Raw genomic sequence first — 23,040 nt, forward strand, 5'->3', positions numbered from 1 at the left:
TTTAGTTAAAGTGAACTTTATTTTTTTTTTTGAGAAGTTAATCTTGTTGTAGTTTTTCTGTCATTTGCTTTGGCTTTACTCCGGTTTTCAGAAAATTCCAACTTTAAATTCATTATTATTGAAAATACTATGCAGCTGAAACGACGCAGTGCGAGATAATGGCATTAAAGTCACTTGAGAATGTGTCATTTAGGGGTGGGCGATAATGACTGAAGGTATCTTTGTATTTTTTAAGTTAATATTTGAATATTTTGAAGTCTCTGGGAAAAATGAAGAGTTTAACCGCATTACAGAGGCAAACCAGCTACATGCTAACTAATATCTATAATGCAGTGTGTTTTAAACATAGAAACTTAAATTTGTTGACGTAAAAGTTGCAGATTTGAAATGAAACTATAGGTTTTTATTGTCATTAGTTACCACATTGATTAGTCCTGAGTGAGCTAATTTTTTATTTTTTTGGAAAGTCTATTGGAAAAATGTGAAATTCACTTCTGTGGTGCGAGATTATCACAAAAAATGTCTTTGCTCTTTTGTCTCCCCATAACTATTTTGAACACATGGACCATATCAACCACAAACATGCAGATATTTTAATAGCGATACCCCTTTTTGGGAAAATTACAAGTTCTTTTTAACATTTTGATCAACTTTTTGCAGCTTTCCACAACGCACTACATATTTTTTCCTATCACTTCTACCTTCTCTTGTACGTAAACGCTATCGCCCACCTCTTTGTAATTATAACATATTCAAATGTGTGCTATATTTTGTAGTTTATCATACAATTCCTTCAGCCAAGTACTTGCCATCATAAAGTAAACCAAAATGTACCACGACAACTCTGCACCAGTTCAAAGTTTGCATTGCACTTTAGAGTTGCTGCATGTCGACTGTTGTATGCGAATGATGGAAACGAGGGTATATAAAATGCACTGCTGTTAAAACTGATAAAGGCTGAGCAAATAAACAGTTTAATTTTCTTACTGACGTCTGGAGGCAAAGTGGAGCTTATGGATGTAACGGTGTAACTGTACATAAAGATGTGAAATATTACCTGGTTCTTCAAAGCGCTACACTTTTTAATTGCTGTGAATTTCTTTTAATAAAAACTGCTTCAAACCCATTGTGTTTATTTTGGTAATAACTACAGGCTTGGAACTAGGAGTGGTCTGATTTCTAATATTTGTGTTATTGCTGTGGCTGTGTACCGATACTTGACTTTACCAGAGTCTAAAATCCATAGCAAAGCCCATTTAAACTTGTATTTATCTGCGATTTAAAATAGTTTGTAGCATGTTTGCATGAGCGCAGACATATATTATTTAGTCTTTTCGTTTTACATTTTACTCATTCATTTGATATAACCAGTGGTGGCAGGTAACAAAGTAAAAGTAGTAAAGTCCTGTAGTTAAGTAAAGTACAGATACCTAAAATTTGTACTTTAGTCGATTTTCACTTTACATTTCAGAGCAGTTATCTGTACTTTCTACTCCACTACATTTTTTAACTGGCCTGAAACGTAAAAGTAGTTTTCCTTATTGTTTGAGACCTGCTGAAAAGGCTGAGGGTTTATTTTTAACACGTTCATAATTTGAGCAAACAAAAAATATACAAATAAAAACAGCTAAAAAATGTGTTTCTGTTGAACAAGCTTCAGCACAAATCTCTATCACAATCACTACATTTGAAGCCTTGTAAGATCTCAAAATCTGTGTGAAATACTTAACTTTTTACTCTTTAGATGCATTTTTAAACAGGTGCTTTAATACTTTTACTTAAGTTGATTTTTTTCTCGTGAGTTTAGAAAAAAATGGTGTTGCCAAATATTAGTTAGATTTTCAGTATTGCAATTATATTATAGTATTACAATTCATTAAACATAAATAAATCAGTATTTGATATGAACATGAAAAACGACATCATGAAATCACAAAATATTTAGCAAATATTACAGAACAATTGTACATATATACTACCATGAACATGCAGTTTGATGAGAGCAGAGAGCTGTGCAGTGCTTATGTAACGTCACACACTGTTCTGTCATTGGATGCTTTCTCATGAGCAGCAGAGTGGAAGTAATGAAGGCCAAAGATATAGACTGTCCACTCCACTAGTATTATATAACACTGCATGATGTCATCCTCAAAGAAAACAGGAAACAAAGCAGCAAGGCAAGTTTGTTATTGGATAGCTGAAATCAGACTACTTCAGTAATATTCATTTGAAAAACCATTTACTCATCATAGACCTATTTAGTTTTGAGTAGTGAGATGCATATGGAATATATAGCCTTAAAAATGGTTGATTACTGAACAGTGGTGGAACATAACAAAGTAAAAGTAATAAAGTGCTCTACTTACGAACTTTTATACATTTTAAGTATAGTACTTTTCTTATTACTGCTACTACTACTACTTTTACTTCTACTTCACTACATTTGAAAACATGTATCTGTACTTTCTACTCCACTGCCTTTTGGAACAGGACTGAAAAGTATTTTTGAAATTATTTTTAACACGTTTGTAGTTTGAGTAAACAAAAATGATTTTACGGAATGAAATTTAGCACAAATCTTTGTCAAAATCAATACATTTGAAGTCTTATAAGATCTCAAAATATGCGTGAAATATTTTTACTTTGTAATCTATAAGTACTTTAATACTTTTACTTAAGTACATTTTTTCATGTCATACTTATACTTCAGTATTTTTTGCCCCAGTATCTGTATTTTTACTTAAGTAACAAAACTGAGTTCCTCTTCCACCATTGCTACTGAATATTGTTTTTCTTAAAGGTGCAAAATGTAACCTTTCCGAAAGAGAGACACCTGCTTGCCTCAATTGAGATCTTTACATACTTACTGTGTAATATTCCAGAATATAGCATTAAACTTCTCTATCACTGTGGTGACAAGTAGTTAAAATTACAGGTCACATCTGTGGAGAAGTATCCCCTCTCCCAGTTTGAGTTCATATTTTTCAACGTACTTTTAACCAACAAAACTCAAGCAATGTAATAAAAGCAAAATAGTGTGTCCACACTGTGGAACCTTCCAGGGAAAGCAATAACATCACCATGGAGACAAGCAGGAGACCCCACATCAGAAAAATTACACAGTGTGACTTTGAATGCCAACCTTAAATAAAATCCTATGTAATGTTTTGTTATTACTTTTGATTGCATAAATCCCTTGTTCTTTTTTTCTATAAATATAAAGTGGTTCGTTCACCTGCTGCAATAAGATGCAGGGAGACTGGGGGAGGCGGGGCACTACGTCACGCCGTTCACGCTCACGACCTGCCGTAACGCGGAAGTGGTTCGAAACGCCACCGTGCGTCATGAAGGTGTAATCGGCGTCAGTGCCACCGAGGCGCTACCTGCCACTGTACCTCAACACAGCTCCTAAAATACCACCTGGATTTAATTTTGGATTGGTTTATGGACAAATAACAGAAATCTTCATAGTCTTTCTGTCTTGATTCCTCGTTGGAGACACTGTAAAAGGTAATACACTGTACACTCAGCGTTACGGATCAGGTAAGGGCTCTCTGCGTCCGTCTGCTAGCTACCCGGCTCTGCTACTATCTTCCTGCGGTCTCAATCGCAACACAAGTGACCTTTATTTTTAAAATGACTAAAATATCAATAGGGCAACCCATTTTTATTAGATTATTTTCGCTGGAAGTATAATGCATTGATATGAGCTAGCTAAGCAGGCTGCATTGGGAGAGGATGGGCTCGTTTGTTGACATCACTGACACTTGCTGTTTAGTGCATGCCCCAGGATATTTTTTTACGCTATAAAAACATTAACATTTCACGCTATTGTCCTATTCTAAATAAAACTTTTATGTTTCCTTAAGTATAGGGTAGGCTATAAGATTAGGATGTACTTTGCATAGAACAAGATCCTGGATTTGTATAATATTTGACTTTCTCCACAACAATAGTAATGAGATGTGAAGATGTCATTGATTTATGCATATATTGGCACCACTGAAGTTTATTCCTAAAAATACAGTTATTTGGCCTACTTTGTTAGAAGCATGCTGTTGTTTCTATATTCTCATTAAATGCTGAGTTTTTGCACTGATGTTATAATTTAATTCATTTTTTTTTACTGTGTTACTTCCCTGTTCTTCTAAGAGAGCGCTGACTAATATTAGGTCCGATTTGAAGTCCATAAAAAGCCATAATGGATGAAGTACTCCATGTTGTTACTTAAGTAAAAGTACAGATACAGATACAGAGGAAAAAAGTTAGTTGAGTAAAAGTATCAGATAAAAAAATCGACTAAAGTGCCCGTTTAAAAATGTACTACAGTGTAAAAAAGTAAAAGTATTTCACACAGTGTTTAATGTAGTGATATTGATTTAAAAAATTGATACTTAGTTTGGTCAACAGTAACAAGATTAATCAATTTCTTAACTTTTCTTATGAATTTTGTGTATATATATTTGGATTTATTTATTTATTTTTGTTTGCTCAAAGCCAAAGCTTGAACTAAAAAACTTTACTCAGGATTTTACCATGAACATGGTACAATATAACCCCTCAAATCATAAGAGAAGAACTTTTTACTTTTCAGTCCAGTTAAAAAATGTAGTAGAGTAAAAAGTACAGATACATGCTCTCAAATGAAGTGAAGCATCCACTGTAAAATTTACATAAGGAAAGTGCAGATACCTAAAAATCTACTTAAGTAAGGCAAGGCAAGTTTATTTATATTGCACAATTTGTACACAAAGTAATTCAAAGTGCTTTACAGAATAAGAAGGACATTCAAATCACACAAATCAAAACATAAATATCACAAATAATCATCATAAAATTAACATTAAAACAGAAAAGTGCAGAATAAAAACCTTTCAGTTGTATACACAGTACAGTACAGTACTTGTACTTCGTTACCTTCCACCACTGATTAAAATATATTAGTTTGCTCCTTCTGCATGTTGCAATGAATCTGATTTGTGAAACTTGAAACCTGTAAAATGGGAAACTCCCTACACACCTCATATTTAGTATCAAGCGTCCATACAACAACTAGCCTAGATGACATCATCAATCGACCTGTTATTAGTGATTCAGAAAATGTTTGAAGGTTGATGTGTCGTATGAATTCTCTTGACAGCACCTAACCACATAACATGTTTTTTAATCAGTCTGTTCTATTTTTATTTTTTGTATTGCCAAATTTGAACCACATGAAACAAGTATGGCTGAAGACTCTGTGGATCATAATCACAGACCAGGAGTTTTTCTTTCCATCATTGTCTTACCTTTTTATGGACTCTCTCCTAGTAATAAAACCTCTTCACTCAGCACATGAACGAGTCTATTGTCCAGATAACAGTTATTGTCTTTGGTGCTCTATTCCAAACTTCCCTTATTATGTTTGCTTGTTATACCCGATGCAGTTTGTTGACAATATGTTTAACTTAAAGTGCCCATATTATGCTATTTATTGATCTGTTATAATGCTGTTTCCCCATCACAAACATTCTTGGAGTTGTGTTTTGTTTCATTCACACATGCTTAATTGAGTTCTTCTCTCAAACTGAAAACACTCTGTTAAGCCTTTTGATGCCATATGGTAATACTCAAAAAAGTATTGTATTGTTTGTGCTGTTGATAACACTGAATTTGTATAATTTTTGTCAACAATATTAAAACAATTGAACATTAGTTTGTTTGTGATGTACGCAGCTCACGACATCCTTTGGTCTGAATGTGTGACTTGCAGATGTAACTTTAGATAAGCTATAAATACAATAGGCCTAATTTCCTAATAATTGAAAGAGGAACAGGTGAAGCTGAACTGAAAGCTTCCACAAAAAATGCAGTGTAAAAATAATAATGTCCACACTCTAAAAACAAAACCTTTACACTTGTGGTATTGACTAGAACATGGAGAAGTAACTATATTTTATCTGTAATCTGTGTTTTTTTCACTAGTAGAGGTTATGAGTGATATGGATTATCCAAAATTTGTATGGTTGTTTCTGCATCATAGTCTCAATATATAATGGGAAACCCAGAACAATGTTAATGTAACTGTAATGCACCAAGCCTTATCACTAAAACAATATTGTTTATTTTCATTTAAAATCCTCTGCATGTGGACCTGAGAGCTGTTTGGTAAATACCGAAACAGTGGGGCTCTGTCTAATCTGTTTTTAATTAGTCTGAGGATGTGTCCTAATGCAGTCTGAGCCATGGCCTGGTCACATACAAACAACAGAAGAAGAGGGATTTGAACAAAAAACACTGCCCGTTTCTGAATGTTTAAAAATTTTTTTTTATAGGTATTTAAAGCAGACCTATTATGTAAAATTGACTCTTTACAGCTTTAAATCATGTTGTAGTTGTTTTCCCTCACCCTCTTTAATTGCTTATTTTCAAGACACCATATTGACTGTCAACTCTCGTTTTCACTGCCACCGGCATACGCCCACTGCCCTGTACTTATGTCCTTCTCCAATTGTATTTTCCTCAGTTTCTATCAGTGATATGTGTAGGATTCGCGTTGCATAGTCATTTTAGTATAAATGAAAAAAAATCTGTTATTCTCTAATGTGATGTGCAGCTGTCCATTGGAGGTACAGACAATTCCACGGGTCTTTATTGTGATGCCATTTACGATGACCTGAGCTTCCACTGGGCACCGCAATTTTCTAGCACGAAAGGCAGCAGACTTGTTTCTTTTATAAAGTTATTTTAGATGAATATTGAGATTTCAAATGTGGAAATGATAAAATAATGATCCACATGTCATAGATTATATAGCAGGTCCAAACACAGTAGGTCTTCTTTTCTTTAAAGAAGTATAAGACAACTTGGTAATTTGAGAGAAACTGCAATTATTATGTCATTAAAAAAAACAAACAAACAACAAAAACATTATAATGTATAAAAAGAGGCATAGTGATAATCAGACCCAAGCTTTTTCTTAGTATCCAAATAGAGTTTAACGTTTTAGTATCGTGCTAACATCAGCTGATTGTGATTGTGGACTAATTAGCTCTTTCTTTTTACTAATATTATTTAAACTTCAGGCTCATTCAAAACTAGAATCACTAATAAGTTTATAGTCTCATTCACTTTTTAGGAGGCGGCACAGCCCTAAGCCAATCCTAAAGGGTGTTAATGTAATCTGCTTATTACATAGAGACAAGCTAAAGACTGCAAACACCCTCTGACTCTGCATCAGCTGTGACTGACAGAGAGAGTGGACAGAGAGAGCGGACAGAGAGAGCGGACAGAGAGAGCGGACAGAGAGCGGACAGAGAGAGTGGACAGAGAGAGTGGACAGAGAGTGGACAGAGAGTGGACAGAGAGTGGACAGAGAGTGGACAGAGAGTGGACAGAGGGAGTGGACAGAGAGTGGACAGAGAGTGGACAGAGAGTGGACAGAGAGTGGACAGAGAGTGGACAGAGAGTGGACAGAGAGAGCGAGCGCGGGCAGAGAGAGAGAGAATGAGAGTGGACAGAGGGACAGAGAGTGGATAGAGAGAGAGCAGACAGAGCCCTCATTTGATTAGGGAAGAGAAACATGCTTTCAGCAACAGATTTCTGTGTGGAACTTTGGTCAATTCTCTGATTCATAAGTGACATATTAACATGACCAGTAGAGAAGACGCTATTTTGAAAGAAATGCAGAAGGCACTTTCAAACCTTTTTTTTTTTTCTTCTTTTAAATTCCTTTTAGCTTAATGTTTTGATTTCATATGCTCATATGTCAGTGTAGAGGTAAACGTTTACTTCACTCTGCAATTAACAAAATATCCTGCTTACCGTGTAGTTAGACCTGTCACAATAAATACTATATCGACTTAGCGTTCTGTATATGAAAGCTGGAATAATATATTTTGGGGATCAGTATTTATGGTGTGTATATTTTCTTTGTAGAAGTGGGGAGATTTAGGGTATTTCTGTTGTAAAACAATAAGATTTAAGCTATAAAAAATTGAATAAGTGACTTTTCCTTGCTGAGGAGGAGGGTCTAAGCACAGGGGATGTTCTGGGACAGTTTTCCATTTGCTTGTTTTAGTTGATTACTTTGCTTGTTCGTGTTGGTTAAATCAATTCTCATGTTCAGTTCTAAGAGGCAACTGCTCTGGTGATTTTGGACTTTACAAAAATAAATTGATTTGGACTATGGCTAATTATGGACAAATAATAATACACTGTACATATGTTGCAGCTCAGGCCTTTTAATGATACCATCAGTAAAAGATGGTTTACTGGAATTATCTTCCATTATTGTTACTGTGTCAGTGGCATAAAGTAGTTTCAGTATTATCACTTATCACAGTATTTCTTTGTACCAATATATTGTGTTTCAAATTGTCGTGCTGTGTCGTGTACTGTAGTTTTAACTTCTACAAAGATGTTCAGAAATGCACGGGATTGATGCATCAGTTTAGCAGTAAAGATTTCAGTTGTCTTGTGGATATGTCCTGGCTAGATTGATATGCATGGCACTTTGAATATAATTTGAATCTGCAATCATGAAAAGGAGGAACATCATGACAAATATTTGAATCTGATTAGTTGACGCGCCACAACAAAACTTTAGTTAAATGTCATTGGGAGAAAACTACATCTTCGTTTATTTTGGTTTGTTTCTAGCTCCCACTAACCCTTTGGCAAATGTCACATGCTTGAATTCCCAACCCTATTTTGAATTATATCTGTGTTTTTGTTCCCTTAGATTCCCAATGGGTGAGTCGGGTCGGCGCTCCACCCTCGTCTCCCGTCTGCCCATCTTCAGACGCAGCAACAGTAAGAGACAGGACTCCCTCCCCTCCTCTCCGTCCTCCGGGGGTCTGACCAACGGGGTCCACACCTCCTCCCCTTCCAGCACCAACTCCAGCTCGGGAAGCACCGGGAAGCGACGCAGCCTCTTCCGGGCCCCTTCCCTCGGATTCAGCTCCAAAAGGAATAGCGACCCCCGAGACCAGAACGTTAACATAAACCTCAACTCTGCTTCTCCAGCGAATGCGCAGGCCACAGACGCCAATGGGAACAGTCAGAGCAGCATTACCACTTCAGTGTCCACTACGGGGTTCAGCGAGGGAGGCGGGAGGTCCAAGAATCGGCATTCGTTCGGGTTTGGGAGTCACAAACAGAAGAAAATCACACGCTCCCAGACAGAGGATTTTGACAAAGCGTCGTCGTCTTCCTCATCAGCAGGTAGAAATGTTTGGAATCTACTTTAGAGTTTGCAATAAAATTATCTTGCAGTGCCGTGAGTAAAGACTTGTGTTAAGACCCTTTTGAGTGAACAGTCCATGTAAAATGCCTGTACCTCTTCACCCCAGTTGATCATGCACAGACTCCTGCTCCTTTTTTTTTTTTTTTTTTTTTTTTACAGGGAAGCAGCAGTGGATTCTCGGACATTAAAGCCAGATATTGATAAAGATTAGCATTTTAGCCAAAGTTAATTCTCAATGTCCTTCCTATATTATTGAATGGTATGGTAGCAACTGATATATCACAAAGATTGCTATAAAAATGCCAAAAAAACCCCCAAAAAACTCCCACCTTGTAGCTTAGAACTACACAAACATAAATTTCACGTGATTCGAGTTTAGCAGTTCATATGTGTTTCCTCAAATTGTTTTTAATGCTCCTGAGCGCCTATCTCAAAAATGTTTAAGGAAACACACAGATTTTCTTCTAGTTGTTTATTTTCTGAACACAAGTGCTACTGTAAGCGGTAACCTACGCCAAAACAAGAGAAAAACAACAGCATCCTCAACTCACTTGAGCCAGTCTCCAAAACAGACGCGTAACTGACCAATAGAAACTTGAAATCAGTTTGTCGGCATAGCAACCAAGTGTCACATACAAAAGCAGTTACATTAACAATAACACATAAACACTTAAAACAAAAGGTGTCAACTCTGAACTAAATACAAAATATCAGATAATTACAATACGTAAAGGGGCAATATTTCTTCTCACAAGTGCAGCTCTAATATTTCCCATTATGACGTCTCTCTCCACAGGAAACCGAAACCCCTTCATAAACTGCATCAGTGGCTCTGGGGTGAACGAAGGCGATGACTCCGGTTTTCTGGACGACTTCAGCGGCGCCAGTAACAACAACAAGCGCTCCTCCTCCTCTCGTCAGAAGAAACAGCTCCTCCCCAAGTCCTTCTCCGCCCACCACCGCTTCTCCAAGTCCTCGGACCACCACAGACCCCCCGAAGTGGCGCTAGAGCCCCCCTCCTCCACCACCGTCACCCCTGGGTCCTGGCCTGGAGAGCTGATGGGTGCTGGGTAGGAATGTCAACGTATCAAGTGTTTTAGTTTTATGATTATTGTGAGAAAGAACTAGCTTGCAGTTGAATGGAAATTGCCGTTTGAGTTGAACCAATTAGCAAATAAATAGAAAAATCTTGTAGTTTAGACTGCTACAAACATGTTCTGAAATGCATGGGCCACGTGTATGAGTTTATCTGTTCATATTTCAGTCATATTTCCCTCAAATCTTTTTTACAATGTGCAGTCTGAAGAGAATCCTGCTTTTTAATCATATGACAAATTTAATCACAATTGCAACATTACAGAAAAATCAGTTACGCTTTTTTCCAAAATCATGCAGTGCTAGAAAAAATACTACAATATATTGCAACATATTTATTTTCTTAAGCCCGCCACACAATACAGGATAAGACTGCTTTGCTTCTCTCCGACTTCAGGGAGGTGTGACTCGACTTTAGATCTTCTTAAGCAATTTTTAATCCGCTGCATTCCTCATGTGTGTGGTGTTTGTACGATTCTGAACTGCTCAGTCATATATTAACCACAAAACATCATTGCTACTGCACCAGCCAATAAAACAGCACCAGGAGCAGACGGAGTGACGGACACAGACGTGCAAGATACAAACTCAGGAAATATCGAATATAAGGCGACTTTATTACTCACCTATCGTCAAGTTGTAAAGTTAAACTGCACCATTTTTAGAATTTGACATCCAGTCCACAAAACAGCGCTATCAATCCAGTTTGAAGAGTTCTTTAAAAATAAAAAGGCAAGAGAACTTTGTTCTGTTTATAAATCCACGCTGTATGGATCGGGGTGCTACAGTAAACATTATTCTACTTTTGTGCAGCCTTTTGTGCAGTTAAACATAATTTAAGACTGAATCTTCCTGTAGTGTGTGGTAGGCTTTACGATATAGATACTTGTGTCACAATATTACGATATTGATATTTTTGTGATGTATTGTGCTGCCTTATTATTATTAAGCTCTTCTGATTATATTGTGGCCTGAATAATCATGATTTTTGATTAACCTAATAATCTTAACTTCCCTAGTGCTGGAGGGGAGAGCTCGGTGCAGTCTCCCATGATTTCTGAAGACCGTACCACTGCAATAACCCCGTCCGAGTTTCACCCAATAACAGAGGATTCTGTGTCTGATTCTGTGGATGCCCTGCCGACGCCCAGCCCTGTACCAGCCCCGACCCCTATAACTGCTGACGTCCCTGTGCAAGATGAGACCGATACTGCCCTAGACCCTCCATCTGCTCCAGAGAACAATAACACGGCCATCACTACCTCCCAAGTATGTTATTTCATTTTAAATTAAAGGTGTTGTTCTCTAGTTTATTGTTATAACTTGCCTTTAAAGATAACATGTCTGTTGGTCTTGGATTTTGTAAAATACATTTCCCCAAAAAATTATAGTCCATTGCAACTTATATATGTTTTTTTCTTCTTTATTACAAATTTTTTCACTGGTGCGACTTAAACTCCAGAGCGACGTATAGTCAGTAAAATATGGTACTTGTTTCCTGGAAAGTTTATTGCCATACTGTGGAACATTCTAGACAAAGCACCAAAAATGGAGACAAACTGGCAGCCAGAAATGTTACATATTGCATCTTTACTTTGTTCTTGTACTTTAGAACTGCAGCATTGAAATTTGCCCAGTGGGGGACTTGTTAAGCTTCTCTTATGTTATTTAATATGGAGCCAAATAGATGGATGTGGTTTTTGAAATTCTATTAAAAATGTGCCAAAATGTAATTTGGTTGAGATTCAAGTGTCGCACAAATGTGAATGAGCTGTAAAAGGTTTTCAGTGCCAGTTTTCCCTTATAATTCTGTCAGATCTTGGTGCTGCTTTTTGATAGTTTCCATTTGAACGATATCACGCAAATAATATAGAACCAGAGCACAAATGTAAAGTCATATATGAAATACCCTGCATGTCTTACAATAAAACATACATTGGAGAAACAGAGAGGACATTCAGGAAACAGAGAAGGTGTGCACATAAGCAACAAAACACAAAGCAGAACAGGAACAACTCAAATCAGTCATGTCTGATCATTGTAAAAGAGAGAACCACATTACAGACTAGGACGGAGCAAACATCATTGGGACAGAGGACAACAAACACCATTGGTGGATTAAGGAGGCAGTAGAAATACAGAAACGTGCCCACGGGACTTTAAAAAGGGACAAGGGGGCAATTTTATTTTCACACACCTGGGATACTGTCCCAAAGAAGTCAGACTGCAGATGGCGCTGTAGTATGTAGATGGTAGAAAGACGATGCCAAAACTTTTTAAAATCACCTGACCGGACACTTCACAGCAACATCACGTGACCCCTCTGAGGGAGACCGCTAGTGAGCAGATGAATGACATATATGAAAACAAACTAAAAGAATAAAAAAAAGAATCTATTAAATAAATTAACAGAAGACCAGATGAACGTCATTGAACTACGATCACTCACCTCTATTGTAACTGAAACTCATGATAGGATATGATCACAGTACAACATTGTGGGTGGCTCTGAGTTTTCAAATGGGGTGTAACATGTTCAAGTGTGATTTAACTGGAGCTTAACTGTTCCTTAAAACAACATTTGTGTGAAGTACATTTCAAATTGACTCTACAAGTTTAGGCATGTGCAAATGCATAATGTATGGAGAGGTGGGCAGGGCAAGAAAGCATTGGATATATGTGCCGTTTACTCATGTCTGGACTCCTTCCCAGATTTAACAGGTTTAGCCGGAGCTATCAAAGTACTTTACTCAAGTTGTTTCTGCAGATGTTTTTAGATGTTACTTTACTGAATAATAAAAGTTGTCAGAGCATTTGACTATTTCAGCACTGACTTCACTTCAGTTAGCAGCTACTACTTTTAACCTGATTTGAACTGCATATCTTACTCATAAACAAACCACTATGCATACTGTAATCAGAAAGCTTTTATCCATTCAGCTGGTAACAACAGTTTTTATTTTATTTGCACAGAAATCAGATATGAAATACATCCCATTTTCTATCAAAGGTGTAATATCAATGCAAAGTAGAGGCGGGTGTTAAAAATATATTAGGATTGTTGCTTTAGATCTACGCAAACTATAATAAGACATTAGTGAATAAAACAAGTGGGATGATGATAATAATGCATTGGATATACAGAGCTCCTTTCAAAATACGCAAAGTGCTTTATATTGCATTATTCATTCACTCCATACTCGATAAGTTGCTATTACAATGACTGAAAGAAGGAAGGCTGCCAATCTCCGCCATCGTTCTCCCTGACCACCACCAATACCCAAACACCACTTTCCATTAGTAATGCTGTCAATCAAACCTGTTGCTAAGTGCCTGCCTCCCGTTAAACCAGCAGTGCAGGCCCTGATTGTCTCTTTGGTTGCTATGATACTTGCGGTTGAAATTCGAAATATGGAACTAGACTCCAAATTCGCCCCTATAACTTCTAGCCTCGATGAGCTTCCTTTGGCTAGAGCTGAATGCAAGAACTCCCTTATTCAACTTCTATATACAGAAACAATGACTCTGCTGCCCCACTCGTACTTATTCCCAGCGTTCTCCCATCCAAATACTCACCAGGGCTTCTCTCGCTGCTGAGACTGTGGACATATTCAAAACAATCTTCCAAATTGTCTCATTGCAGGTTTTCTTCAGTCCAGTCGAATCCTGCACTGAGAAGGTTCTACCTGCAGACACCAGCACAGCCAACAACACAGACTACGAGACCGCGGTGTCCCTCTCCGAACCAGAGACCGCGGTGCCATGTCTGCCCCTGAAAGAACAGAGCGCAGAGGAGAGGAGAGAGAGGGAGGAAGAGAGGAAAGAGGCCAGAAAGGAGGTAAGGAGAGAGAGGGGGTGGTGAATGAGGAGGTAAGGAGAGAGGAGAGGAGGAGGGAAGATGGAGGAGAGGAAGATGGAGGAGAGGAAGATGGAGGAGAGGAAGATGGAGGAGAGGAAGATGGAGGAGAGGAAGATGAAGGAGAGGAAGATGAAGGAGAGGAAGATGGAGGAGAGGAAGATGCAGGAGAGGAAGATGCAGGAGAGGAAGATGCAGGAGAGGAAGATGCAGGAGAGGAAGAAGGAGGAGAGGAAGAAGGAGGAGAGGAAGAAGGAGGAGAGGAAGAAGGAGGAGAGGAAGAAGGAGGAGAGGAAGAAGGAAGAGAGGAAGAAGGAAGAGAGGAAGAAGGAAGAGAGGAAGAAGGAAGAGAGGAAGAAGGAAGAGAGGAAGAAGGAGGAGAGGAAGAAGGAGTGAGCTAGTGTTCTACAGTGCTCAGAGACTCATCTTCAGACCTTGATCTAGTCTTGGTCAGGACTACCTTAGTTGTTCTGGGTTGTTATTCTTGTTAGTTTTGTTTTGGTTCCCGACCTGATAATTTGTGAAACACTCTTCTGTGGATAATTAACATCTACTATTACAGACACTACTGTTTCATTGACATATATATTGTCCTTATTGTTCATGCTCTATTTGTTTTCAGTCAACTAAAGTCACTGTCGATGTTATCAATATTATATACTTTAAAATGTGTTCTTTTGACAGGCTTCGGTGGAGGAGAGGAGGGAGGTGAGCAGAGGGAGGAGGCTGGCGTACCTCACAGAGACCAGTGAGAGTGAGCCGTGCGTGGTCCGCAGCGAGGGGGCGGGGCCAGAGCGGAGGACCAGGACCACCAGATCGTTTCAGGAGTCCAGAGGAAGCTACTGCGGCTGCCAAGAGCCCAGACAAGCCCACCTCAGGAAGCATGCAGGTGAGACAGGGAGGGAGAGAGAAGGGGGAGGGGGAGGCAGGTAAGAGCCAGAAATTTGGGGAAATATGGCTTATCGATAATGTTCACAATGTTCCAGAAGTTGCTATAGTCATTTCAGTCTCCAGGAAAGTATTTTAAAGCTACCACTTGTAATTAGATTGGCCGAGCTGCTTCTGTCTGATAGTGTGACAACTTTGGCCCAACAGAAAAAGACCAGAGAGCACAGGTGAGGGGAGGTGAGCTGTCATCTAAACACATAAGCTTGTGGATGATAGCTTAAAAGCCACAGTAATAATAATGGCTTACACTTGTAATGCGCTTTTCAAAGCCTCTCAAAGCGCTACACTATAGTCATTATTCATTCATTTCCACACTTGGTGATGGTAAGCTACTATTGTAGCCACAGCTGCCCTGGGGCAGACTGACGGAAGCGAGGCTGCCAATCTGCACCATCGGCCCCTCCGACCTCCACACACCACTTTCATACTAGGCAACGTGGGTGAAGTGTCTTGCCTAAGGACACAACGACAGAACTTGGTCCGAGCGGGACTTGATCCTCCGACCTTCGGGTTGGGGGACCAACACTCTAACTACTGAGCCACTGTCGCCCCAGTATGCAACTTTTTAGCAAAAAATAGACTAAATTAAAAGCATTTTTTTTTTCATTTTGGTTGTTTTATTGCATTCAAAAACTGGGAAAAAACATGTGTACTTACTCAGGGTGGGCTTGCATCTTCACAGATCTGACTCTTATTTGGAGGAAAGAAGAACAGGGAGAGATGTAGACTATAAAATATTCAGGTGGAAAATCAATTCAATTAAGTTTATATTTGCTTGCTTGAGTTCAGAATCGCAGCAGCAGTCAACCCGCAGGGCTTTAACCAACAGAAACTTGGAAAATTAAACAGTGAAACCTTCATTGGTCAATAATAGACGAGTAGATTAACAGAAAACAAGCAAATGGATAACTGCCCCAGAGTGCCCCCTGTCCTTAGACACTTCTCAGCAAGAAAAAACCTTAAAAAAACCTAGTGGGGAGAAGAAGATGAATCATTGAGAAGAATCAGAAGAATCTTGAGGAGAAGCACAGTAGAGAGATCCACTCCCATGGACGCATTATAAATGTTGCCTCTTATGATTATTTGTTTTGCTTTGCGTCTGTAAACTTGTCATGTTAATTTTATTTCCAGACAAATGTCAAACTTTGTGCTAGTGTTTGTTTCATTTGGATAGGCCCAGTAATTACAGTAATAGACCCTTCCTGAAGGGACGTGTAACAACTCACATCGTCTGGTGCTGATGTAAACATTCTGTCCCATTCATTTTAATAAGGCAGCAAAATAATAACTTGAATCTTGACATTTGGAGACAGCGCAGACAAATGGTTGTTCATTATATCTTTGCAACATTTGCCAATGAGTTATAAGAGTCATTATCTAACTTAAAGGTGCGCTATGCAACTTTTCTGGTGGAGGGTGTTCCACAGTATGGCATGAAACTTTTGTATTTCTATTTCCAAAATGAATAGCAACCCTAAGTCTGACTATCTCTCCCTCTCTTCTTCTTCTCTCCCCAGGCTCGTTGTGCAGCAGTGTGAGCCCGTACCATGGTGTCATGAGGCTGGAGCGGCGTCTGCGCTCGTCTTCGGAGGGGGCGGGGGGACCTCATCTCCATGGAAACCTGCGAGACGTCCCGGGCCTGGAGGGATGCGGACTGATCAAACACAGGCACAACTCGTCATCCTCCAAACTGGGCAGTCTGGTCAGTCACTAATACTGTTTTTTCCCCAAAAAGATTTCAAACTGTGAAAATGTCTGTGACGTGGATGAATACAAGTTTAATACAATACCGTGGAACATTCTATCCATAGCCATACCATCTCTAGGGAGACAAGGAGGTAACTGACCCCCCTCCAGTGAAGATACGTAGTGCACATTTAAGAGTCTTTAAAGGTGCTGTACCTGATTTTTACTGTCTTCAGAAAATGCCATTTCTAGTCCACTTCTGAAACCACACATTCATATACCACTGCATTTTACCTGTTTACAATATGAGCTAATTTGCAGAATACAAACCAGACAGATAGCATTAGCGCCCCATAACTTATAATAGCGAGGCTGTACCCCTAATGGTCTTTTTATTTATGCTAACACGATGCAGCTGAGAGGACACTGCGAGGCTCATCTTGAATCATAATAATATAAAATGAAGATGATTGTCTGTCGCGGTGCAGGAGATAGAGGTCAGGTGCTGTGTAGTAATAATGCAAATGATTTCTATATTTGTTGCACTTACAAGAGACAGAAGGAGGCTTTCCACTTCAAATGGTTTTGTTTTATTGTCTTTTTTCAGTGGCTGTTGTTATTTTGATTGGCCTTTGGTAAACTACAATGTTGCACTGATCTGATACCGAAAAACTACCTGAATTGGATATCGGCCTCCAGATAGCTATTCAGCCGATATCCTGTTTAGACATATAAATTGATGTGATATTACTATTTACTGGTCATAGTTTGTACAAATGTGTTCTGTAGTTAGCTGAGAGATAAATAACTGTTATTTAGATCAGTTTTGTCTTATTTTATTTTAGTTTAAAAGGAAATAAATGCTGTTATTAATCCCTACAACGGTATCTGTTAATATTGGGCATTGGCAGATACTTAAAGCCACAGTATCGAAATCGGTATCGAACCTGAAAAAGCTGGATCGGTGCATCCAAATTTATTCTACTACTATAGAAGAATTGCTACACCACTGTGTAACTTTTCTGGTACAGAGGTCACCCACCTGCTGGTCTAGATGTTACTGATTTGCCTGAAATGTTCCTCAATATAGCACTAGTAATCTCTATCTCCATGGTGATATGAAGGCGACTGCCTCAGGCCAAGGTATGCCATTTTCAAGGTATTTATGAGCAATAAAAACATCCCTAATTAAGTAGATGCATTATAGAGAGTTAAATGCCATACTGTGGAACATTCCAAGGAGAACAATAACATCTCCATGGAGACAAAAAAGTCATGGACCAGTAGAAAGTCCTGTAGAAAATTTACATAGTGTACCTTTAAAGAGGGGGTATTATGCAAAATCGATTTTTTTTGGAGCTTTCTACTGTTCTCTCATCAAAACATTCCCAAAATGGTTTAATTGTGGTTTAATGGTTTAATTTGTCATCCATGCATGTTTGAGTAATCTAGCGATCTCTCCTGGTCACTGTTCAAACCCTCCTTACAGTTAGCAGTTAGCCTTTGTTAGCTGTAGTTTGTTGCTTTCATCCGCAGTGAAAAACCTAAATGCCACAGTTTAAGATGCTCCTGCTCACATGGAATTAAAGTCATTTGTTTGTTTGTCTGTTTGTCGTCGCCAGCGGCAACACGTCCTGACTATTACCAATCCTTTCTGCTATAATGCATTTAGTGCCCAAAGCTGTGAGTGCTGCAGAGTGCAAAATGAAACTAAACACTGTTATTTTAAACCATTTATTTACTCTTTTTGGGTTTTTTTTTTGAGAGACTCTTGAGAATGCTTCAAGATCTACAAACATAATAAACGGCGCCTTTTAAGTTAACATTAGCTGCAAAACATGAAAATAACCGTCTACTTCTTGACTCAATACAATATACAAAATCTCAGAGTTTGTAGTGCCTGTCGCCCCATTTGACTTAATCATATGACCTATATTTCGCTTAAATCTGCTGTCCTCTACTATAAACAAAAGCTGACCATTTACCATTTAATATTATTTAGAAAGTTATTTTTTTTAAAGAGGGTATATTATGCAAAATTCTGTCTATGCTTTCTACCATTTTATAACATTCCCTTATTAAAAACAAGTCTACGTCACATATACTACTTCACGGCCATTTTTGGTAAATATACAGAAGCATGATACAAAAACAGTACACTACGACTTCACAAACCTGATGCGATGTGCAGTAGTTTCATTGTTGTGTCGTGATAGCGCTCTGAAGGGGGAGTGACTACATTTGAATATATTTGAATATGTTGTTTTTGGCGGATATAGCATTTTCAAAACGATAAAAAGTAACATGGTGATCTAAATTTGTTATGTGCTACCGTAATGAACACCCCATAAAAGTAACGGTAACACCCTCCCTTTAATGGCAGGGTTAATCGCTGATACTTTCTTTATGTTTATTCTCTTAGACAGCGTGTTGTTTGCGCCGTAAAACACAATAGAGCGTCTCTGTACACAACACAAAGGCAGTGACTTTCCATTAGAGGCTGAGCTGAAGCTAAACCTTGAAACCCATTGATTTAGCTGTAGATGGCTGCACTCTCACGCTCCCACACGCAGATGCTGTGAGGTGAATAAGCGGAGGTCACTGAACATTGAGACTCTTGTTCTCAGAGGAGATCAATGCTGCACTGAGTCTATTTATCTCCAAACAACAGTGACGAGAACAGAGACGACATTGGGTTTGTTGAGGCATCTGCGTCTACGGCGTATACGTATTTTACAGTGTTGTGATGTCAGGTGAACCCAGTCTAAAGTTTCAAAAATCAGAAGCTTATCAATGCTAAAACTACAAACTCGAAATCAAAACTATATACTCATCTGAAGACGTATTAATAAAAAATAAAATCACATTAACAGGGCAAAATCTGACCCTTCCTCAACAATTTTAGGTCTATTTATACTTTTTTTCTTTTTTTATGTTACTATATGATATTCTACTAGTTCTGATACAGCTCAAGATCATTCTGTCACAAGAACAAATTTTAAAGCACTTTGTATCGCTACAGACTAGTATTGCGATAAACGATAATATTGAAACATCCTAATTAAGATTTAAATAATGAAAATAATCCCATTTCATTAAAAGACATGAGCTGCAACAAAAAAATAGCAGAATGTACCAATAATTAGCCTTAAAAGGGGCTTAGTGATTATTATGACAGGCCTACATATAAAAACTATTATATTGTTTTGGAAATAAAACTAGTTGAATTACTTTTGTGGTATCAAAATTGGTATTAAGTGTCAAGCCTACTCCTTAGTATTGAAATCAACTTTGAAATTTTAGTGTTATGACAACCTCCAGGACTAGTATGGCTTTTAGGGTGAATTATGATGAATACTGTAGTTTCTCATAGGGCTGCAAGATTAACCGCAATCAAATGGACATTTTTAGCAAATCGGGGCAAAGGCAGTGATTTTTTAAGTACTTTTTTTAGTATTTACTCCACAAACAACAAAATCTTCTGTTTTATTCTGCATAAATCTGCTAACACCTGTAGTTTATATCTGTACAAACATCTTCTGAAATATGATTCTTGTATTAGTTTGTCAGTTCATATTTCAGTCTTTTTGTCAATTCTTCTGGATGCGTTTAAAATGAACTTTGAACAGAATCCTGTTCCTACAACATAAATCGCAAATATAATCCCAATTACAAAGCTCATCAGATCACTATACAAATCACTATAGATTTTCCCCAAATTTTTAGTTTTTAGAGACATGTTCATCCACCAATATCTACAGACTAGTACAACATTTAGGTTAAACTTTGGTGACTAATATAGTTCCTCGTAGTTTTATAATAATTACACCTTAATTAACCTTAAAGCATAAACAGACTTAACTCATGATTGAGGCTTAGTAACTATTTAATAGGGGTTAATAGGGGTTTTTATTAGGTAGTTACTAATCCTGAATCATCCTTAAAGGAACCATTTTACACTATTTTCTCATCTATGTTGTAATGCTGTTTCTTCATCACAAATATACCTGGAGTTGTGTGTGAATGAAACAAAACACACCTTCAGGTTTGTTTTTGAGGAGGTAACGCCATTATAACACGGCTTAAAGCTCACAAAAGTAAATCTTGCATAATATAGGACCTTTAAGTCTTTGTTCATGCTTTATTAAGGCTAAGCGTTACCGTATTTTGTTAGTGGTAAAGATACACAATGCAGCTTTTCTGGTGGAAGGGTCTGCCACCTGCTCGTCTCCATGGAAATGTTATTGCTTTGCCTGGTATGTAATTGAAAACATGTGATAATGCCATACTGTGGAAAGTTTCATGTAATGCAATAGCTTGGAGGCAAGCAGGTGGCACCCTCCTGTCCCCTCCCCTCCAGAAAAATCGCATAGTGCACCTTTATGCACCGTCTACTGACAATTCTATTCTGAAAAATTACATATTTATTGGCTTTACTGAAGAAAATAACCTCTGTTTATGTGGACAGGAATATAAACAATAAACCATTTGGATTTTTGTAAAACACTTTATAGAAAACTTTCTTTTGTTCAGAATCATCAACTGAACACAAACTACTGTTGTGTTTTGACAGCTGAACCATTCATCTACATTAGTGCATGTTCAATAAATCACCCCACAAAACTGCACTTTCTCAAAACGCCTTCATTTTTTTTTTTTTTTTTTTTTTTTTACTGTGACCGCTAGATGGCAGCAGTACTCTATGAATCACAGTTACATCAGGGTGGTCTGAAAAACTGTCTCATTTTATCCTCTCAGACGAACCATTAGACATTGAACTATCACAGCTATTTCACTTACATGCTCATTTCAGATTCTCTTCTGATAAAATGTAAAATTATGTTTTATCTAGAACTTTGTAGGGTTGTCAAAAGTATCGAAAATCAGATACTAACAGATACTGAAACTAGTATCAAAACTTGATACTCATTTGAGCAGGTATCGATACTAAAAAAGTCACATTCATGGGACAGCAATTAACCTTTCCTGAATAGCTTTAGAATGATTTTGAGCTGTATCAGAACAATTATAAGACACATAGACTAGTATACGCCCATGGACCACTATGGAAACTACCTGGACTACAGAGGGAATACACAGATATAAGGCCACATGGTAATACAAAAGAAAGTACTACCATTTAACGTTCATATTCTACTGTCTAAATAAAGAGTAATTTAAAATATTGTGGTATCAGATTGGTATTGAATATCAAGTCTACTCCTTAGTATTGAAATCAAGTTTAAAATGTTACTATTGTGAGCAGAGACTTTTAGTAAAATTTGCAAATGCTGAACAATTCCTTTTACTTTGTTTTCTGAAATCTAAAAGCACATTTGGTTTGTGTTTTTCCAGGATGTTCTGAACAATCTTGGTTCGTCAGAGCTCGATGAGGACGATTTGATGTTGGACCTGGAGCTGTCAGATGATCAGAGGCATCGGCATGGTATGTTTTTAATACTAAGGAATTAAAGGAAACATATTATACAAAATCTTGCTTTTAACCATATTATAATTATTTCCCTTCCCAATTTACTCTCTCAAAGTTGTATTTGGAGTGATTTGTGCATGTTTGAGTAATCTTTTTTTTTTTTTCCCTGTATTCAAGACGTCATTGTGTCGATCTACCCCAGTTTTTACCACCACCGACATGCTCCTAAAGCTCTGTACCATAGACTGTTTGTATAAATGAAAATAGCTAACCTGCTAGCCACTGCGTTCCAAATAGGAAGTGAGCATGGGCGCACTTCCATCTCCATCGACTCTGGCTCTAATTCATTTTACATTGAAAAACCGTCTCTGTAGCTGCTGCTGTCAGACTCGTCATTTTGGTCTTAAAATGTCTGTATTAACCCACTCTACATGATCCTGTTTTTTTTATTTATTTATTGTGTCTGTACGTAAGATATGAACATTAATAACAGACAAATCAGGCACCATCTTTCCCTGAGGTCACTCCTGCTATCCTTAGCAACAGGTTTAATTGACAGCGTTGCAAAGCGCTCACTTACTGCTAAACCAGTGCTCCGGGCGGGAAGGGCCATTACCTCCAACAGCCTCACTCCAGATTGACTCTTTGGTTTGGAACTCAGCTCCAAATTCACCCCTTTCACTGCTAGTCTCGATGAGCTTCATTTGACGGGAGCCGAACGCTACGGGTAACGTCACACTCCCTTAGTCCACGTCTTTATACAGTCTGTGCTCTGTACTGACTTCATTGTCGCTTTTT

General features: G+C 38.0%; 1 protein-coding gene across 1 annotated transcript in view; it reads left to right on the forward strand.

The window, feature by feature from the left end:
* The first annotated feature begins 3,310 nt into the window (after positions 1–3,310).
* The window catches only part of ccser1 (coiled-coil serine-rich protein 1), a 219,496-nt gene continuing 199,766 nt past the window's right edge, over positions 3,311–23,040 (forward strand). Inside the window, exons 1-8 of the mRNA XM_055223972.1 lie at positions 3,311–3,510; positions 8,723–9,204; positions 10,023–10,296; positions 11,341–11,590; positions 13,965–14,159; positions 14,862–15,066; positions 16,643–16,827; positions 22,167–22,257. Of these exons, the coding sequence (XP_055079947.1) occupies positions 8,730–9,204; positions 10,023–10,296; positions 11,341–11,590; positions 13,965–14,159; positions 14,862–15,066; positions 16,643–16,827; positions 22,167–22,257 (1,675 nt within the window). The 5' untranslated portion in view covers positions 3,311–3,510; positions 8,723–8,729. The remainder of the gene's footprint in view (positions 3,511–8,722; positions 9,205–10,022; positions 10,297–11,340; positions 11,591–13,964; positions 14,160–14,861; positions 15,067–16,642; positions 16,828–22,166; positions 22,258–23,040) is intronic.

This window comes from Periophthalmus magnuspinnatus, chromosome 9 (assembly GCF_009829125.3).
Source record: "Periophthalmus magnuspinnatus isolate fPerMag1 chromosome 9, fPerMag1.2.pri, whole genome shotgun sequence".
NCBI classification, from domain to species: Eukaryota; Metazoa; Chordata; class Actinopteri; order Gobiiformes; family Gobiidae; genus Periophthalmus; species Periophthalmus magnuspinnatus.